This window comes from Hypomesus nipponensis, chromosome 3 (genome assembly GCF_054491055.1).
Source record: "Hypomesus nipponensis isolate SF chromosome 3, ASM5449105v1, whole genome shotgun sequence".
Lineage (NCBI taxonomy): Eukaryota > Metazoa > Chordata > Actinopteri > Osmeriformes > Osmeridae > Hypomesus > Hypomesus nipponensis.
In genome coordinates this window covers 6,541,229-6,561,600 of record NC_140363.1, presented here as the reverse complement: position 1 = coordinate 6,561,600, position 20,372 = coordinate 6,541,229, and the positions used below count along the sequence as shown (strand labels likewise).

At 41.4% G+C, this 20,372-nt stretch overlaps 1 protein-coding gene across 1 annotated transcript in view; it reads left to right on the top strand.

Moving 5' to 3' along the window:
• The first annotated feature begins 5,730 nt into the window (after nucleotides 1-5,730).
• Nucleotides 5,731-20,372, top strand: part of crybg1a (crystallin beta-gamma domain containing 1a) — a 22,754-nt gene continuing 8,112 nt past the window's right edge. The window contains exons 1-10 of the mRNA XM_084683167.1: nucleotides 5,731-5,862; nucleotides 9,778-11,105; nucleotides 12,141-13,267; nucleotides 13,502-16,635; nucleotides 17,338-17,376; nucleotides 17,549-17,667; nucleotides 18,207-18,381; nucleotides 18,610-18,749; nucleotides 19,667-19,793; nucleotides 19,891-19,926. Coding sequence (XP_084539293.1) covers nucleotides 5,731-5,862; nucleotides 9,778-11,105; nucleotides 12,141-13,267; nucleotides 13,502-16,635; nucleotides 17,338-17,376; nucleotides 17,549-17,667; nucleotides 18,207-18,381; nucleotides 18,610-18,749; nucleotides 19,667-19,793; nucleotides 19,891-19,926 — 6,357 coding nt within the window. The remainder of the gene's footprint in view (nucleotides 5,863-9,777; nucleotides 11,106-12,140; nucleotides 13,268-13,501; nucleotides 16,636-17,337; nucleotides 17,377-17,548; nucleotides 17,668-18,206; nucleotides 18,382-18,609; nucleotides 18,750-19,666; nucleotides 19,794-19,890; nucleotides 19,927-20,372) is intronic.

Here is a 20,372-nt window from a genome sequence, read left to right as displayed (position 1 = left end):
GCTTCATTTGATTTCCAAAAAATGAGTCATTCTAGAGGAACGTACTTTCAGCCAGTATAGACTTGATTACAGGTGCTGTCCTTTGGATCTGTAGATAAGACACTGATTAATTCCTACTTTCCTCCAGAGTAACCCATAGCATGTTTCTATGATTAGATCAGTAAACATATATTAACTATGCAAAATGTGTACATATGTTTAGCAGTTTATTAAATTCACATTGACTTAAAATGACTAAAATGTTGAACTAAATGTTAAACAAAAAAAAAGTGTAACTATATAATCAGCCTTGCTGACAGAAGCTTAGGTTGAAAGAAGGAATGCATGTCATTTGTAGGATTTGTACAGGCATTGAGTATAACTACAGACCTTACAGACTACAGAGCATATCTTGAATGCCCATCTCAATTTGTCCAGGAGGGGTGGGGTCAGGAGATGTTAATGGGGGAGGGGTTAAGGATCAAGTGAGGAAAAGGAAGGTGGGAGAGGGGTTGAGTTGGGAGGGGTTGACGGTGGTGAATAAAAGAGTTGGAAGGGCTTGGAGGGGGTTGAAGGGACAGGATGGGTACATCAAACAAACAAAATCCAACCTGTCTGCATGAGCTCATCATCTGTGAAGCATTCTGCTTGGGGCAGTAGAGAAGATTGGGTGGTGAGATTGTCAATACCTGTCAGCATGCCAGACATCTGAAGTGGATAGTGTTAAAAACTTCCCAGTCCGCTTCCCAATACAACTGTTTCTTAAAGGTTAATAATATTAATATGCTAATCCTGAGTGACAATACTAGACATCTCTATATCTATTTTTTTAAATCTCTACCTAAGTCATGATCTGTCTTTAGTTACATAGCGCCATTGAGCACTTTCCATGGGATGCTATCAATGGGACGGCACAAATGGGACACTGTCTTTAAACAACTTTGATGCTTGGTCTACATAATAATAGGTCAATTCTTGATAGTAGAGCCCACATGGTCAACTCGATGATTGTTGAATTCTGCATCGTGGTAATAAAGAAGGCGTTCTGCAGTTATACCTGTGGCTGACAACAACTGGCCAGAAATGCCCCCCAAAAATTGGCCAGTAGCCTTCACCACTTTAGTAATGAAGGGGTTTGAAAGACTGCTCAATAGAGAGTTTCTTAAAGGAAGAAAATCACCTTCAGTTTGGGGACAGGGCAAGACGGGGGGTAGAGGTTGCCACGGTCACTATGTTGAACCTGGACCTGGTTCAACACCTGGTTCAACACCTGGTTCAACACCTGGTTCAACACCTGGGTCAACACCTGGTTCAATCACCTGGAAGGAGTCAAGACCCATGCTAGACTTTTCTTTGTTGATTTTTCATCTGCTTTAAATACAAAGCCACCTTATATCCTAGTAGAGAAGCTTCTGAGTTATTTTAATGTTGGGGGAAGTCAGGTTAGTTTAGGAGTTGAGTTGAAATGTTATTTGAGTAGCTTGTGCAAACTTGAACAGGTTATTTTCAATAGACTGTTCTCAATTGTGTGTGTGTGTGTGTGTGTGTGTGTAAGTAGATATGTTGTATAGCTATAGTGGTCAAGGTGTGTTGCAGATGCCTCTCTAATAGTCAATAAAGCAAGGGAGGAGCTCACGTCCCTCTTTCTGCAGAGCTGAAATGTAAACATGACCTTCGACAAACACACACATACACACAGACACACACATACACTCACGCCCACACACAAACATGCATGCACATACACACGTGCACACACACACACACACACATCCAGCTTATCCACACAAACGCATTCCCTTGCTTCCCTGTCACACACACAGAGCTCTCCAAACAACATGATATAAAATACCAAACTAAGTGGGTCATTCCAGCTTAATAATGAGAAGGCAATTCCATGGCTAGAATCTTGGGCATGACCAAAGAAACAGTCTAATTAGCTGCAACAACTCATTGAGACAAAAGCCCTGGCTGTGAGCTCAGATCATCTGCAGGACTCGCTGTATGCATTGTGGCAGATGGCAGAGAGAAGTGAGGGGAGTGGTGAGGGAAGATATCTATCAGCCCATTGGATCCACACCCGAGCCATGTAGGGACTTCCTGCAGCAACGAGATTGTCTCGTTGAGCGATTAATTGAATGATATTTGATGTTTACATATAAGAACCAGAAACTGAGATGTATGTGACAGATTAGATATACATCTACATTGAAATTGGACTGTGTGCAGGTTTGTTACTGAGCCCCAAACCCCTTGACTTGCTACAGCATACACTGCTTTGATGAAATGTTTTTGCTAAATGAACACATGTAAATGTATATATTGGAAATTATCTGGTGCCAAGACAAACCTCTTTTGTGGTTGACCGAAGAATATTCTCTACTGTGACAAAAAAACACCTGTACAAAAACACAGACTTTGGTCCAAGATATCAGAAACTTAGAGGATACAGCACACTATGAAAATTACTAGTAACATAGAATAACATAAATGCAACAGTTTGCTGAAAAAGTAGCCAAAAGAACTGGAGAATTGGAGAAATAAATTGTGTTCTCATTTCAGGGACTTGTGGTGTCCTAAAATGGACAATAAACAAAAAGGTTTGTATTTTGAATAATTCATTCCATATGAATGAAAGTACATTCAAATAAAAGTAGAAAGTCTTCATTTGTTGGCATCTTGTTTCACTGTCCAACTTGTCCAACTTTGGTTTCCCACCATGCAACACACTTTACAGTGTAAATCAGTAAATACAGTAAGCCTTAAGAAGTGAAATTGTATGTCATCTTGCCATATATTGTGTTACATCACAGCATTCATGCATCCACAGACGTCTATCTTTATGTAGTGGAAGAGAGATAGAGAAAAACAGATAGAGATTTTACAATGTTTTCTTAGAATTATTTAGAATTGTTTAGAATTGTAAACAGTATAATGTTACTGTTGCTTTGTCACTATTAACAAATGTCGTATTTGCCAATAAAGGTTTTTCTGTGTGGAACTAAACATAGAAAGAGAGAGAGAGAGAGAGAGAGAGAGAGAGGAAAGGAAGGAAGGAAGCAAGGAAGGAAAGGGAAGGAGGGAAAGAAAGAGGGAGAGAGAGAAAGAGAGAGAGAGACTGCAAGAGAGGAATCAACTTTCTGTCTGCACACATCCAAAGTCAACATGTCAGGTTTATGAGCTGGTTGTGTAACCTTGGGAAATGAAATCACACTTTATCCTGGTAACATAACTTTCTATGTATCCCATGGTGATTACATAGTTGATAAAAAATGTACGTGAGATGTTTCATGTTGCCTATTGTGTAAGGCTATCACCTTGCACCTAGCACCTTGTAATGCTGCAGTTTTGACCAGGGCGCACTTGAAAAGAAGATAATCCTAACATGAAATATTATAAATATAAATATTTATGTATTTACCAAATTTGAGAATTGAGTGTTAGATTCAGGGACTTTGCTTTGTTTTCCTCCCTTCACTGTACTTCAGGATGAGTGAAGGGCTAACTGAAAGTCTGTGGATTATTTGGTTTAAAAAAGTAGTAGTTTGTGTATTGAATTGTTTTACGCTACAAGCTCCAAGCCAGTATTCCTTAGCCTACTTATAGTGCAGATAGACGGTCAAATGACCAATAAGTCTTCAGCGACACTTTTCCTGACATGTAATGACCGCAAGATGGCATTTCTTCCAAAGGCAATATAGGCAGGGTCGGACGTCCGAGGAGCGGGAACGTCCAATAGGTGAGGTTAGGTTTCATATTTAGACAAACAGCGCTGCTACAACCCAAGATAATAACAAGCACCATCTGCTGGAGACAAGAAGTAGCAGTTAAAAATAATAAGTGCATACTTCATTTTTTATTAAGTTCTGTGTTCTTTGTTTTTAGTCCATCCATTTTTAAATGCTAAATTGCACTGTGTTGCATAGACAAAAGCAAATAAAAACCAAACCTGTACTAAAATATAATGGAAACTTATTTAAAATAACTTTTCATTTATTGTCTTAAGCTTCAAAGCAGTACAGTGATCTTTTAAACTCAAGCAAAATTAAGTGTTGGAGCCCATTGTAAACTACCAAAATCCCTGTCATCAGAATCAGAATAAAGTTAAAATACCAAGTAGTTCACACCACAAGGAATTTAATTTGGTGGGCTGGTGCATACAGTAAACATAAGAATCTTCAAAGTGTTTTGAAAGTGTGTTCTGCAGTTTGCTTAAGATTTACCAGGAAGAAACCAAGGATCCTTCAGTAACCGCTGTGAGTCATCATCTTAGAGTATAATGGAGAAGGACTCTGTGTTTCACTTCCCTCCATCTCTTGTTTTAGTTTACTCAGTCCTTCATGGTCCTTTGTATGGCTCTGATCACGTGTGTGTGTGTGTGTGTGTTACATGTGAGTGTGTAGGTGTTGCACCTACTTGCATGAGTGTACCTGTGTGTTTGTGCAAGTGTGACTTACAGAGCAGCTGTGTAAAAGGGTGTCAGAGCTAGATTGGGACTGTACAGTACTTCTATGTGTTTAGGGCTGGGAAGGTTAGAAAACGAATTAGAGGATGTGTTTGTTGGTCTTTGTTATGCCTAAGAAAAACTGGTTTTGAAACTATGTAAGGTCATACAAGACTTCAAATCAAAAGGTTGCATGCCTTCATACTTAGTAAAATAGTCAATCAAAATCCAGCTCAGACACATTTCGGTTTAGAGCCTGTTATTCCTGTACATATTGTGTTATGGTCTGGTATTTCTGATTTGAAACAAATGGGAATCCTTTTAGTTTTGAGGCATAAAACCTTTGGTTTTGTTTTCCAGTCACTGAGTCTTGTATCTGGATGATTTCATAATACTATTACATCGTAAATTGTTGAGTCTGCTTGACTCAACCGGTTCCCTGATTTACGCTTAACACCAACCCTGTTGCTAAGGAATAAAAGTCTCACACAACATTAGCACCCCACAGTGAAAAAAACTCGTCATTACTCCTAATACTTGCAGCTAGAATCTTGTGTCAATCTGAAGTAGTTAATTCCTTTCATCATCTCTGAACATGTCTTGGTTTTGAACTTGGCTTGCAATAGTGGAATCTGGTTTCTTTAAAGAGTGAATTTATCGTTGTGAATACTGCAATCCTCAGTTCTTTGTGCAACATAGAGTCAACTAAAGATGTGATGGCAAAGGTGACGAAAACCACGCCTCTCAAAAGTAGATTTGGGCTTTCTTTCACATGCATGTCCCAGAATGCTCAGCGGCACACTAACTGCACACACCTAGATGTAACTTGTTATTCAGCCGTAAGGAGTGAATGTTGTCTATTTCTCTTTATGCCTCCTCTTGTTGTTTGCCTGGAGACATGGACAGAGATAAAGGGAGGATGCACTGTGTACACACACTTATTATGACCCCTACCCAAGACAGCGGTAAAAAGGATCTTACTGTGTTCTTGTTTAACAAAATGAAACATTCCAGACTGTATTACAGACTACATCTGTCTGGAAAGTGAATTAAAAACATGTTTGAATTAATAAAAATCTCATTGTCAGTGTATACAATTTGGTGTTTATGTGATACAACAGAGATGACTCTTTCTTTGCCCATCCCCCCCACCTATATCTTTCTCTGTCTCTTCCACCTTCCTCTCTTTGGCCAACACTCTCTCTACTCCACCCCTCACTATCCCTCACTATCTCTGCCCGCTGCCCCCCCCCCCCCCACACTCTCTCTGTTTCTGTCCCCAACTATTCAACAGGAGCTATGACCAGATGAGTGTCATGACAGAATGCAGCATCAGGACTGACCTGGACGAGTTTGACCTCAGACCTGAAACCAAATCCATGATGGACTTGGACATGGCTCACTTACGCAGCCCCACATCTCCCTCCAAGCCCAGAAAGGTCAGTCAGTGTTAAGTTGCCATTTTGTACATATTACCATTTTAAACCATGTTTTAACATGTTATGTTTTGTACTATGCTGTACTTGTACTTGCTCTGTTTGGAGGAAACAAAAGTTGATTAGTACACAGCTGAAGCGCATTGTAGACGGCATTAGCACTGCTCTTAAAAGTTATGCATTTGAAACAAACCTGAGCTTTGTAGTGTTTGATTGTTTGATTGTTTTGATATAAGAAAGGAAGCTTTAATACCCTCTGCGAACAATTAGTATGAATTAGACCTACTGCACAGATGCTTAATAATACTGGGATTTAGTGAGTATGCTTGCTATCAGCGCTAGCTAGCCACATTCCCAGAAGTCAAGACATTTGTCAAATCCCACCAAATGCACAAGTGAGTGAGAGAGTGGCGAAAATATTTTTTTTAATCTCCAATCTTGCCTCAAAAAAGTCTTAGTTATTATTTATTGACAACAATATTATTAATTAAACAACAAAACATTGAGAAAAAGGATTTTGAATACTTTCCCCCACCGGGCTGCAACCAGGCTACAGTTTCAATCTTCACTATTTAGTCCTTTCTCTCAATCCTGTCCATCCGTCTTCTCATCCTGCCATTCTCCCCAGGTGTGCTAATGCACACAGTCTTGGGAAATGTAGTTCTTCCAGATGCCACCATTGTAGTTTGTAGTCCTGCGTGGCGTCAGCCACTGGAGGGTGACATATCTAAAAAATATGCGTCTAGCAACTAGCTTCCCGTGGGGAGTCACACAAGTTAATATGTTAATCAATTCAGTGGTAGACTACAATGTAGACTACAATGCCCCGCTAAAATGGCATTGTCAGATTTAGTTTGGCATGTGAAAATGAGCATGTGTGTCACTTTTGAGGCTTCTACTCAAAACATTGGGGCGTACTATACGTCTTGTGTAAGTGTAGACCTATAAGTGGCGTTACATGCTCCTGCAAAACCTAGATCAAATGTAAAACAACTCAATTAAAGTGTGAAGAATTTAAGAGACTTAGCTGTTTTCATCTTTTACCCTCTCTTCATCGTGAAGCATCTTTCGGGAATGTTTCTAAAGGAACGTGAACAATGTTGTGGAGGAGGAGAAAAATGTTCACCATGTTTTTCCACAAAAATGTTGTTTCAGTGAAGATTTTTTAGTTTATTCGAGCTAAAATTCTATCAAAGATTCATTTAAATGAATGTAGACGCATTGCAGTAATGAGAATTTCTGCTTAAAATGTATGCAAATACAATCAACATTTTGTGTACATCCCAAACTGTACAACAAAAACATATATTTATATATATAATATGTATATTATATATTTTTTGTTGACTAGATTGACTATGTTGTGACTTTTTTGTGAGAATGACCCCCCCATATTTGTGGAGCAAACTTGTGATACTTTCCCCTGCTTCACTCAGCAAGTTGTAGAAACATGCTGTAACAAAGAATATGCACAGCAGATGACAGCAGTGAGTTAATTTGCAAGGTGTGTGTGTGTGTACTGTATTATTCTCCATTTACACAACTTGTTTGACTTAACTACTTAACTACTTACATACTGCTTTAGCATCATTATCTATAATATGATTCCTACATCCTAATTCTAATCAACAAGAATACGGGTTTCTGATTACATAATCATGAGACTGATTTCGAGATAGATCATTTAAACCAATTCACATCCAAACCACATTTCCCCCTTTTTATTCCCTTTTTTTGTTTTACAAGTGATATCCGTTAGAATCTACACATGCCCATTGACCAGTAGGCTCTCATGGAGTAAATGTATCTACTTTCTGATTCCCAAATAAGTCAATTAACTGAACATCCATGTCGGGAAGTGAACTACGCTCAAACAAAGATAAAAACGTTTCATCTCCTTAGCTAATAACACCAGATGGATCCCAGATTCTGGTGGATCCAAAGATGTGATAAGCTCCACCAAACATGCTTGGAATGACGTACTTTTGTTTGATTACCAACAATTAAAATAGCTTTGTTTACCTCAGTCAGCTATGGTACTTAAATATCAAATACAGGAAGACACATATTTTTGGGGTGAGCAGGGACTGGGGTCTCTGTCATTTTTGTGCCTTTTTTTGTTCATTGCATGAAGCTCACACTTCAGAACTTATATGCAGCTACAAAGTATGTATTCACATCTATCCTGTGCTCCCAGACATTTACCAGAACGTCTGAAAATTAACAGTGAATACAGTTTCAACTGGATTTTATGAAGGGGAATCGTTTCCTTGCAAAAAGATTAACCCCTTAATGGAAAGATAGCAAATATACTTATTAAATGTCCCAGTTATTTCAAAAGAGAATCTGGCAAACAATTTAAGACAAGACAACCAAACAGAAACAAACATGTCTTTGTACTTTGACTGATTTTCTCATTATGAGTGTATGCTCTGAAGTTTCCCTCACATGCTCCATCCAGAGTAAAAGAAACAAAGCCTTTTCTGTATGGTAGATATACCCTCAATAAAGTCATAATTGCCCAATTCATTTTCTCTAGTTTAATATGGGCAAAGGTGTGGTTATTGTGTTAAAACTTCCACACCCTTACATTTTTCAGGGGATCATTATTTCATGCGGCTGTTTGCCTTCTGAAGTTCTTTCACAATGGCCTTTCTGTTCCTCTCTTATTTGCACATGGATCCTACCCCTCAGGGCCAGGTAATGTCGTTTGTTAATATGGGTCAAGTCAAAACCAGATTCAGACAAACATTCAGACAGAGCAGTCTGGCTGTCAAGAGGGTTCATTTGTTTTAGTATCTTTCAAAATCCGTCAGAAGGGATTTTTTGTTAAGGTTACTCGTTGAAGGATGTTATGACTTCTAGTTCACTTCCGGAAGCAATTGAAAATGGATAAACATTAACTTGTTTACCACCTTCGTGTACAGTCCGTGGATTGTCTTGTTCTGTGTCAGATTCAAAGGAGAATCACGTTTTAGACATTAACTTTAAAATGGTATGTAAGCAGCTTTATATAAGTGTGTATGTATGTCATGTTATTGTTATGGTGAGACGTGCATAAAGCGGCTAACTTGTCCTAACATGAACTATACTGCTCAAAGACAGATTATGTCTGGGTGGGATTTTAGCACTCTAGTCTGTCAATGTTGTTTGTGGTGTACACAGTAATATAGTATGTCTAACAGCACCCTGACTAGTTTCATTAAGTATAGCTTGGATTAAACATGACTCTTCTGCATGCAAATATTTTGTTTTATATGTAGTTCTTGTTTGTTTACTCTTTGGCCTGTTGCCATACTCAGATGTAAATCTTGATAATATACTGCTCGCTGATCATTGACAAGGCTTCGGCTTTCTTGTCAGGTTGGAATATAGTAGATACAGACACCAGAACTACTTCCATTTGTTTCTTCCATCCATATATTGAGCCAGATGATGGTACCAGTCTTGTGCTGATCTTTAGGTCTAGGTTATTGGAATCAGATAGCTGTGCTGAACTAACACATGGTAGAAATTCTACTTTCTGAACTTGAACGTATACATCTTTTTGAGGTTTTTGACTTTTTCTGAGTGCCATTGACATGTTATATCACTCTAATGTCATTGCCCAAATGATGTAATAACAGTTTTTCACGTGGCTAATTAAGCAGAAGAACAATTATTGCTGTAGCAGGTGTTCAATTCTTAATATTTAGAAAATGGGTTTCCTGCATTCATGGAGCTGTTAAAAATGTCCAGTGTACTACTACAACGATACAAGTATGGCATGTTTGCATCAAGAAAAAAAAGGCACATCTTTAAAATAGACAACCCATTACCTACCCAACCCATTTTCTTGTCTTGAGGCCCTGGCAACAGGTGTGTCGACCTTATTTGCACCAAGTAATTCCGTCTTTTTTTCTCTGACTCCCCGCCCAGAGCTCAGATGAGAAGGGGATGTTGTCCCGCCTGGGAAACTTATTCAGCTCCAAGAGGAGGAAGAGCCGGAGCGGCAGAGCTTCAGAAGCCTCAGGTGATGCTTCTCTATCGGGCAGCATCTCACCCGCCTCCCCACTCTCCCCTGGTTGTCCCCAACCTCCAGACTCAGACGGGCAGAAGACCCCCACTCCTACTCATAGTGACGTAGCCGGGCTGTGCATGGCAGAGGTCCAGCCTGGGACGGGGAAAGGTGGAGTGACCAAATACAGCCCCAGCACAACTAGCCTGGCTTCTCTGCTGGTGGACGGAAGAGACCTTCCATTCGCAGATAGCGACAGCAGCTGCCAAGGCAGCGTGAGGGAGGTGCAGGTATGCAAAGTGAGCCCAGTGCAGTCAACAGGAGAGAGGATGTCGGGGAATGTCACACCCACTACTTTTGCCTTTCCCTTGTCTACGTCTTCGAGGGCTGAGTCATCAATAGAGCCTGGCCTCACTGAGGCCATTGTGGTGGAGGTGAGCAAGAGGCTGCAGATCCATCTGGAAGAAACCACCTTGAGGAACGAGCAGGGCGAGGGTACCATCACCCTCAAGTCATTCAAAATCCCCCTTGCCAATTCTGGTGAAACACCAAAGTCGCCTACATTGACTTCTAATGGCACAGAGTCTAAAATAAGCTCTCTGAAAATTGCTGGGAGGGGAACAGCTCAACCAAACAGTCCAGCCAGGGGAAGGAGGAGCTCTGAAACAACAAGGGCTGTACAGTCCACAAGTAGCACGTCTGAGGAAACCATAACCCCAATACAGAGCTCCTTGCCTGGGACAAAGGAGGAGGGGAGGTCGGGCTCAGAAGAGAAGCTCCATAAAGCAGTGTGGGTGGAAACATACCTGGGAGACGAGAAAGGAGCACAGGAGGGTAGGGAGAAAGAGAGGGAGGAGGGCCTTGGAGCAGACGCGCCTCAAACGGTAGCCACACCTGTTACAGTCATTCCGGTACAGGACTTCGATACCCAGGGTGCCTCAGCCATCTCCACCCTGTCAGCAGCAGAGTCCCATGTCATAGAACTGTCTGTTCCTGCAGCGCCAGCTTCCACGAATCTCCAAACAACCTCTCCTCGGCAGGGAGTTTCCAAGTCACGTATAAACTCAGATACGAGCTCCTCTCTAGAGGAGGAGGACAGAGGTGCCACTCTAACTCAACTTTCTGACAGTGTAAAGGTGTTCGCCAAAAAGGTTTACATTAGCCGGGAGCCCAGTTTGGAAGGAGAAGAGCAGGTGGAGAAAGAGAAGGACAAAAGCCTTGATTACTCTCAGAAGTTGGAGCTGGAACTGTAAGTAAATTGCAGTGTTTCTTTGAAACTCTTGTTTTATCCTTGCTTTGATCCTGACAAAAGGAATGAAACGATAGTGAGAGAGAGAGAGAGAGAGAGAGAGAGAGAGAGAGAGAGCTGTGGAAGTGCAACCTGAGCTCTGTTCCTAAGCTGCTTTGTGTCAGAAGAGAACAAAAGGAGATTTTCATTACACAGCTGAATATATACTGCATCACCAAAATGCTCACACACAACACATTACATAGTGCCTGTAGTGTATAATACAAAAGACGCGCTATACAAGATTAGGCCATTCACCTTTTTACTTTCATTAACCATCACGGCATATTCTATACTATGTTATGCTCATATATCCAATCTTCATATCATAGCCTATTTTATATTTAAACTGAATGGCTATTAATCAGGATTTGTCTATAGTTTTATTTCCCTTTACCAAATGAATGACTCATAAAACTGGTGACCAGAGCTAGCTAACATTGTTTGACTTGGAAGCCCCTGTTATCAAACTACTGATAAAAGTCCAGGGAAGTGGGCCATTCTGAATTAGGATATTTCATGTTTTCAGTCTGAGGAAGTATAGTTAAAGGACTGTTGTTACAGCCTAAATGTCTTGAATCTGTTGAAATTGATGGGCCTTCTGGAATGTTTAGCGATGCTGATGGTTTGAGTTAAAGCCACGTTTAAGATATGTCCTTGAAAGTTCAAAGGATTTTGTAAAGTAATGTGTTAGAATCAGTTCAGGCAAACAAGCTCCACATTAAACTCTTTGAAAAGGGATAACGTTCAAACCACTCCTTTCACTTGCCTTGTTTTGTCTGGTTGTGTCTTTCGTAGGTTGCAATCCACATACCATGGGTTTTCAAACCCACATTTTAATTAGAATCAGATAACAGATCTATTATTTTCCTAGGAATGTCCTAGTTGTTAAATGAGAATTAAGGTTACTCAAGTGCATGTTTGTGGTAAAGAGTGTTTTGCTTTCATGTTTAAGAAAGATTACAATCACGGTCTCTATCTTATTTTATTTTCTAGGCCATCAAACCTCAAAAGCACAAATAACCAACTTGACCATGACTCCAGCAGTGCAGAGAAGACATCTGAACATACAGACACTGAGTTAAACTTGCATGTTCAGACTGCCATAGCAGACAGTTCAACAAGGACAACAAGAGCAGCCTCAAAGGCCTCTGATCTGGATGACGCTTCAGACATGCCAGGACAGAGGACACAGTCACATGCTGGAGGGTCAGAGGTGAAGGGTCAGTGTGCGTCCCCTACAAAACCAGAGGCTCAAGGAGGAGCAGGCAGCAGGCCAGGTGGGACAAGTGTGGTGAAAAGCAAACCTCCGCCAAAGGTCAAACTCAATGGTCTCGCTGTTAAGACGAAGGTTGCGACTCCCAAGAAAGATGATAGCGAGACAATAGAGGTCACGCCACCTTTGTCAGAGGAGCCATCAGCTGTAGTCAGAAGTGAAGAAGTTGTGGTCACTAGCCCTAAGTCTAGAATCCCCCAAAAGTCATTTGAAAAGTCTTTAGACGATGCATCCAAACCAGCAACGGAACAAGATGCAACCTCAGGGGGTGATGTTTCAGAGTCAGTTATTTCCAAACCATCAAAGCCTCCAACACCAAAACAGTTAAAACTAAAGAATCCTGTAACTTCAAGCACGGTAGACCGGAAACCTAGTTTTGAACATGTAAAGGGAGGAAATTCAGGAGGAAAATCCACTCCAGTGTCTGTTCAGTCAGGTGAGGTGTCACCTGCTAAAGTACCAAGATCTTTCACTAAGCTCAGGAAAGAGAAAAGTGAAGAGAGGACCTCTACTGGGGAACCTATTAATGGACTGGTGACTGATACTAAGAATGCCAACACAGAAAATGATGTCACAGAAAAACTGACTCTGTCAAAGAACAGTCCCGTTAAAACACAAATACCAAAAAGCCGGTTACCCAAAGTTCAGGACCAATCTTCATCTTCAGTGAGGAAGACGAGTAACAGCAAACCCCAACCCAGTGACCCAGAGAGCCTGAAGACTGGTCAGACAGAGTCGGGGGTCACAGGTGTGCCCTCCACACCCACTAGTCCTAAACCACTACAGCTTCTCCTCTCAGAGAAAAAACTGGCAACTGAAAAAAAGCCCAATGAGACTTCTGAGAAAAGTAAGATAAAATATGTAATCGTATGTAACAGATAGGATCATTGAGCATGATATTACATTATATTGTAATTGAATTGAAAAAGTGTACATGTAATTACCAGCTGTCACATATTTTAAAAATGTAATAAAATAAATGTATTTATACATATATACTATATATTCTCAATACTAGATTAGCCAACTAATTATTCATCAACATACAGTAACCAACAATTATTTCTTTCTGTATCACCAGCCGGAACCACGAAATTTGGCCCTTTGTCAAGGAATCTGCCCAAGCAGCCTCCCAATAAAAGAAGTGCCAGTGAGGAGGGTGACACGCCCACCCCAGCCTCACCAACTAAAGCAGAGAAGCCCACCCCTTTGAGAGGAAAGGAACATAGTGATGTCACAACACCAGCTGATGACTGCAAGGCCAAGAAGGATGCAATGTTGTCACCAAAGCAAACTGGGAAAAGTCCTGAAAGGACGGAACAGGTGAAAGACCCAAGTGATGTTTCGTGTTCAGTAAGCAAACTCCCTACGCTACGTCAAAAGAGCCCCACCAAGACTTTATCCAGCACACCTCTGAAAGAAATTCCCCAGGCTGCCACGCCCCCCACATCTCAACAGAAAACCACCGTCTCCCAGAGTTCCTCCAACACACAGGCTGCAACTGAACCAATTACTGATCTACAGGATTTAGTTAAGGACAGTGTCAGTGTTAGCACTGATAAAGCATTATCTCAGACTGAAATTGAATCTGTGCAGCATGAACAGCAAATCACAAACCCGTCACCGTTGCTAGGAAGTGTTGACCCTGCATCAGAAAAACCTCTAGTAACTATGAACAATGATTCAGGGAAGGACAAATTAAGTAGCAAAACTGGCATCAAAGTTGAATTTGTTAAGACTCAAGTAAAACAACAAGTTGCAGACCCTTCACCCAGACAAGTCAGAAGCATAGAACCTAAAGACCTAACAGGTCAGTCATCAGTAACGGAAACAAAGGGTTCTATGGAGGAACAATTCAGAAATAAACCTGATGCCAAAGTTGAAATTAATTCACAGCCTGAGCAAGTCCAAGTTGTGAAGCCAAGTGCTACACAGGTACAACAACCAAACTCGCCAGAAGATGCTCCACAAGAAAATGCTGAGCATGTGAAAACTGTATCAGAGGTGTCACAGCAGGCAGGAACTGTCGACCTGTGTTCAGTCCAACATAACAGCCCACCAGACCCAGGCGCCATTGTATCAGCCTCTCAAAAGGAAGTAATAGATACACAGGTTAAACCTCTGGTGACAGACATAATTCACAGTGGCATTGAAACCCAATGTAATCAGAGAAAAGCAGCTTCGTCTGAGATTTTGCCCATCCCGATAGATGAGCTAAGCAAGGAGAAACATCCTGCTAACAAAACAGTGAAGGACTTGAATGCATTTGTGGGTAGTTTAGCCAAAAATGTTTCAGATGATTCTCAAATGAAAGAGAGTCAGGCACTACCATCAACGACTGGTTCACAGGAGGCATCACAGGGGTTAACTCTCTTCCCAACCCAAGAATGCCCAAATGCTTTGTCGGTGGATTCTTTGGAAGCGAGTTACTCACAGAAGAAGGGAGAAAGGGTTAAGAAGATGGACAGTAAGCCAGAGGAACCCTCAGATGTTCCCACAGAGAACGCTATTGTTCAGAAATCAGTTGAGAACGATGATCTTCTCAACAAACAGCCTTATTTCGCCCAAATGAATTCAGCTGAATCATGTACCAGAACTGAGAAAAAGTTTAAACTAGAGGAAAAGACAAGTCAGGCTACAACAGAGGAGACTACTAGTGAAGTCCCTCCTCAGCAGCAGCCGAAGACTGTAATTGACCAATCAGAACAGAGAGACACAAAATCCATTGGAGCCAAAGCGCAGAAGGAGGTAACAGAAAAAAAAGTAGAGGGCAGACTTGGTGATGTGGCACTTCAAACGACAGTTATTGCTAGTGATACAAAACTTGAAACTGAGACAATCAACTTGATAGCTTACAACAAGCAGAGCACAACAAAACAAGAGCGCAAACAAGAGAAATTATGTACTGAAAGTGCAATTGATAAGATGGACCCAAAACTGGAATCACAGACCTCCAAGGTCAGTAACGTTTGTGGAGACACGATCCTCAATGATCCTCCAAAGCCTGCAAAGACACCTTCCAAGATGGAAGAGTTCATGAAATATTCAATGATCCTGAAATCCAAATATCCTCCTGAAACTTTGCAGCCAAGACAGGACTCCCCTTCTAGCTGGCTGGATGTGGAGCGTGGCCCCAAACCACACGGAAAGAAGGTATCCAAGAAGAGACCGGACTCTGCAACCAGTGAAGATGAAAGTCTGGAGCCAGAAAACAGGGATGACTTCATCAAAAGTATCAAGGAAGGGGGGATCCCATTCCCTCTTCCCCCAAAGAGGGTCAGACAAGCAAAGACACTCCCACCCTCTTTTGTCATGCCTGCCATCAAAGAAGGCTGCTTTGAGATGCCTTTCAACTCTGAGGGGTTCGAGTTTGGCCTTCGAAAAACGAATAAGCGTAAGGGTGACCTTTCACCGGCTATGGTAATAAAGATGCAGGGCTCAGACCGGCAGGTGAAAACCCAGACCAAACGGTCAAGCAGAGAAGATAGTATTCTCTTCAAAGCCCTCCACACCCGAAACCCAGGAAAATCACGGGACCAAGGGGAAAGCAAAGAGTCAGAAATGGATGAGAATGTAGAAGTAAAGAATAAAGAGGAAAAGGAGAAGGGAGAAGAACCTGCAAAGCTCCCCTCTCGGCTCGAGAGGATGTCCATTCTCTCCAGCCTCAGGAGTTCCCCCAGGACCTCAAGAATGAACAAAGAAGCATTAACAGACCCACAGGTTAAACCTCTGGTGACTGACAACATTCACAGTGACATTGACGTTGCCTCAGCCTCAAACGGCCCGCTCAGCCACAGAAGCCAGGATTTCTTTGCCCCTGGAAACCCTGTCAAAGACCTCATTTCCCAGACTGGAAATGAGCCAGGCAAGGTTGGAGTGAAGAGTGTGGATCCGAGCCTGCGTGTGGGTGTGGGTTTAGGTGACTCAATGAACAGCTCCTCCTCACCTCCTCCTCTTCCCTCGTTCACTGAGATAAAGCTTCCAGATCTTGTAGGACAATACCTTAAGAAGGACAACGGTGTGGTGAAAGCCACAGAGAGTTCTAAGCAGAGTATTGCTTCTAAAGAGAGGGCTAACCCTTGTGTTATGGAGGTAGAAAAGACACATGGACTCCATACTCTAGATGTGGACCTAAAGGGCCTGGCAGGAGCATCTACAGCATCCAACCACGTCCAAAAAGCCTCACTGAATGCACTCCCTGAAGCCAAACCTCAGGTAATGGTGAATGATATTTCTGTTTAAATTACTTCAATTTAAATTAAATCAATTCAATTCAGATTCAACATATTTATTTTGTTTGTTCTTTGTTGTATGGCTAATCAGGTAGTCTGTATTACAATAGTACAAACAATCAACAATACAAAAAGTGTTTGAATGTTAAGGATACAGCCCTGTTTACCCCAACCTGTCAGATCCTCTATTTAACACTATGTCACTGCTTGTCTGTAGACAGGAGTGTGATAAATCTTTTTCAACTGAATGAGTTTAGACACGCAATACATTCTTACATGTTCTGGGCAATCTTTTAGGAAAAGTCACCTGATTCAAAGGGCTTGTGAATTATCTCACTCCATCTCCATGGCAATGGTGTCTCAAGCAGTCGTGATAATGTTTAAACTGTTAAATTGTTTGAAAGACAGTTTAAGCAGTCCAAAAAACTGAAATAGTTTTACAGGAACCATCAGATAATTGTCACGTTTGTTTCCAAATATACTTTTTCCGCATGCACATACCTATTTCATTTGTTTATAACTTTGCAATTGTACTTAATTACTGTTTGTATGTAGCACAATAATACTACGTACTACAAAAGCTTAATTTATTTAAGGTTTTCCATTACCTCATGAAATGATACACTAAACATTCAAATATTTTTCCCATCCTTCCCCCAATGTATGGCATTTTTTCTCATTGCAGATTCCTGAAGTAAAAGGGTTCCACAAACGTCCTGGAAAGGTATGGATAATTTTATTTGAAGTCTCCTGTTGCCAATTCTTTGAACGCATCACAGCACAACATATTATGGTTTACAAAGCCCTTTTTGTCAGTTAGTAAATTGCCCACACCGTCTAGTACCAGGGAAAACTGAGTTGTTGAAGGAATCCTAATGCATCATTTCCTTTATCAGCTCGTCATCCATGAGAATGCCCAGTGTGGGGGACAAGCATATGAGCTTTACTGTGATATGGAGGATGCCACCATGATGAAACTTTCACCCGTCATCTCAGCCAGGGTCATTAGAGGATGGTAGGAAACTTTTACCCTATGTGAATTATTTAGAGGCTCTTCTAATTTACCGGCTTTAAAGCAATCTGTGACAAGATTGTAAAGGTGCCTACAAACAAAAAAACATCTGCACAGCTTGAATCCATCTAGTCATGTCAGAACATTGATGGTCTGGAAGGAAGGAAGGAAGGAAGGAAGGAAGGAAGGAAGGAAGGAAGGAAGGAAGGAAGGAAGGAAGGAAGGAAGGAAGGAAGGAAGGAAGGAAGGAAGGAAGGAAGGAAGGAAGAGGAGGAAAGCCTTCTGAGATATGTCCATTCACAGAATACGAAAAATATAGATATGTTTATTAAGGTAGCTAAGAGTAAAATTGATGTACACGTATATGTATATTTACTTACTCAGAATTTGTACCAGAAGTTCCTACCAGATTTAGAGGTAATTGGAGGAAGTGCAGTGGACAAAGGCATTTGTGGCCAACTTTTCATGTTGCTAATGTTTGAACATAAGGAATTTCAGAATTGTCAAAAGCTACTCTAAGGTTCATATTTTTTCTCCTGTAGCTGGATCCTGTATGAAAAACCAGGATTCCAGGGGCGTACCATTGCTCTTGAAGAGGGAACCACAGAGCTACCCAACATATGGGGAGAGGAGGTGGACCTCCAGGCACAGGATGAATTGGGCCAGCCCATTCTAACATTGCCCATGGTGGTTGGTTCTATTCGTCTGGCTGTAAGGGTGAGACATGTAGAGGAACAGATTTACTTTACTCATCTCTTCTGTCACTCAAAACAATGTTGCTTTTTGTGATGGACTATGCGCTATTTCAATCTTTCAACAACGCACTTTATTCTAAATGTCTAAATGTTTGCCACATATTTCCATGTTGCTTGAATTCAACATGGGGTTTCGATTTCTCTCCATTAATGTAGATGTTGGGCATGTTTCCTGTTTTGTGTATGACAGGACTACAGTATCCCACGGATTGACCTGTTCGCTGAGGTCAACGGAATGGGGAGGATGTCATCCTACTGCGATGACACCATAGAGACCGGCGCATTCGGCGTCCCACAGAACACCGGCTCCATTAAAGTCCACTCTGGAGTGTGAGTTTCTCCCTCTGCTTTCTCCTACCCCCAATATAACCCAGCATGGGGTCACTTTAGCTACAGCTTTGTCCACAGACTGACGATGTACATCTTGGTGGTTGTTGGTGTGATTAGAATGGTTCTTGACCATGATTCAAGAACAAGGTGTTGGTGTGATTAGAATGGTTCTTGACCATGATTCAAGAACAAGGTGTTGGTGTGATTAGAATGGTTCTTGACCATGATTCAAGAACAGGGTGTTGGTGTGATTAGAATGTGGAGAACCAGGCAGCCTCCGTGAGCAGAATTGGAGTTATGGTTGGCAACCAGGTAAAAAAAAAAAAACTCTGTGGCAATAGCGAAGACAATATAATTTGAGAAAGTCTATATGTCTTAACTTGAAGGAACGCAGGCCGGCTTGCATCTGCTTGTAAAAGTAATGTAGCCTGAGGTTGCTTAGTCACACTCATTTTGTTTTAACAGGAAGGGTCCACTTTTGTAAATGAGTACACATACAGTATACTGCATGTTCAATGCAGTGTTTTGTACAGCTGTCAATAATCAGAAATGGTGTATTTGTAAACAAGTGTGTTGATTGGTTAATAATATGTACCTTGTTGTTAGGTGAGTCTTTCAATGTGTGTGTGTGTGTGCAGTGCACTCCCATAGGAGTCAACCTGTTCAGTTCCTTAGGGTTTTTGAGAATGTTTTGTTACTTCCACCCAGGGCAGTGTGAATGCCACTCCCTGACATGATTCTGTGATGATGAGTTGACGGTGTTTATGAACAAATGAAATGCCAGCTGTCTTAGTAATGGCGTGATTGGAAATCCATGACTATTGTCTCTTTTAATATTTGTGTGTGTGTGTGCATGTGTGTATGCCTACCTTGGTGTGTGTGTGTGTGTGTGCTTCCCTTCTCCCCACTCTCTAAAGCTGGCTACTATGGAGTGATCCTGGTTTCAGAGGTCTGATGGCCTTGCTGGAAGTCGGAGAGTACCCCTGCCCCGAGGCCTGGGGTTTCCCACAGCCCTTCATTGGATCTCTTCGACCACTCAAAATGGTACTGGCATATACTGGTAGCAATTTGTGTCTGTTTATTTATGGACTGCTGAAATTGATTCTTCTAACTAGAGTATATGATTTTGTGTCCTTAACAGGGTGGATTGAAGGTGGAAAGTCCCAATGAAGTAAAGGTAGGATTATGTTTATATATACCATATATCACCATATACCATATATCACCATACTGTACTACGTGTGTTTTTGATCTGTGTTTGTGCTCATGGAGTCTGATTAGGTTTATTTTGAGTGCAACCACAACCGTAACACCAAAATGCCCATTTTGGTAAACAAAACAAAACATTTACAAGAAATGTACCGTATGTATTAAAATGAAGTGAGCATTAAATGTGTAAATACTGTAACGCAATGGTTGGGTTCAGACAGGTTATAGACCAACTTTGAAATATTTAGAACAGCTCCGCAATTATTTAGCAATACACTCATAGCTGTACTATTTGAATGCTGCTTTGGCCTTGGCTACGCTACTGGCGAGAGATCCCTGCTTGTTCGTGCAGCAGTACTGGCACGTGGCTCCACAGGGTGTGGCGTCCAGGATCTCTGTTTAGAGGCAATAATA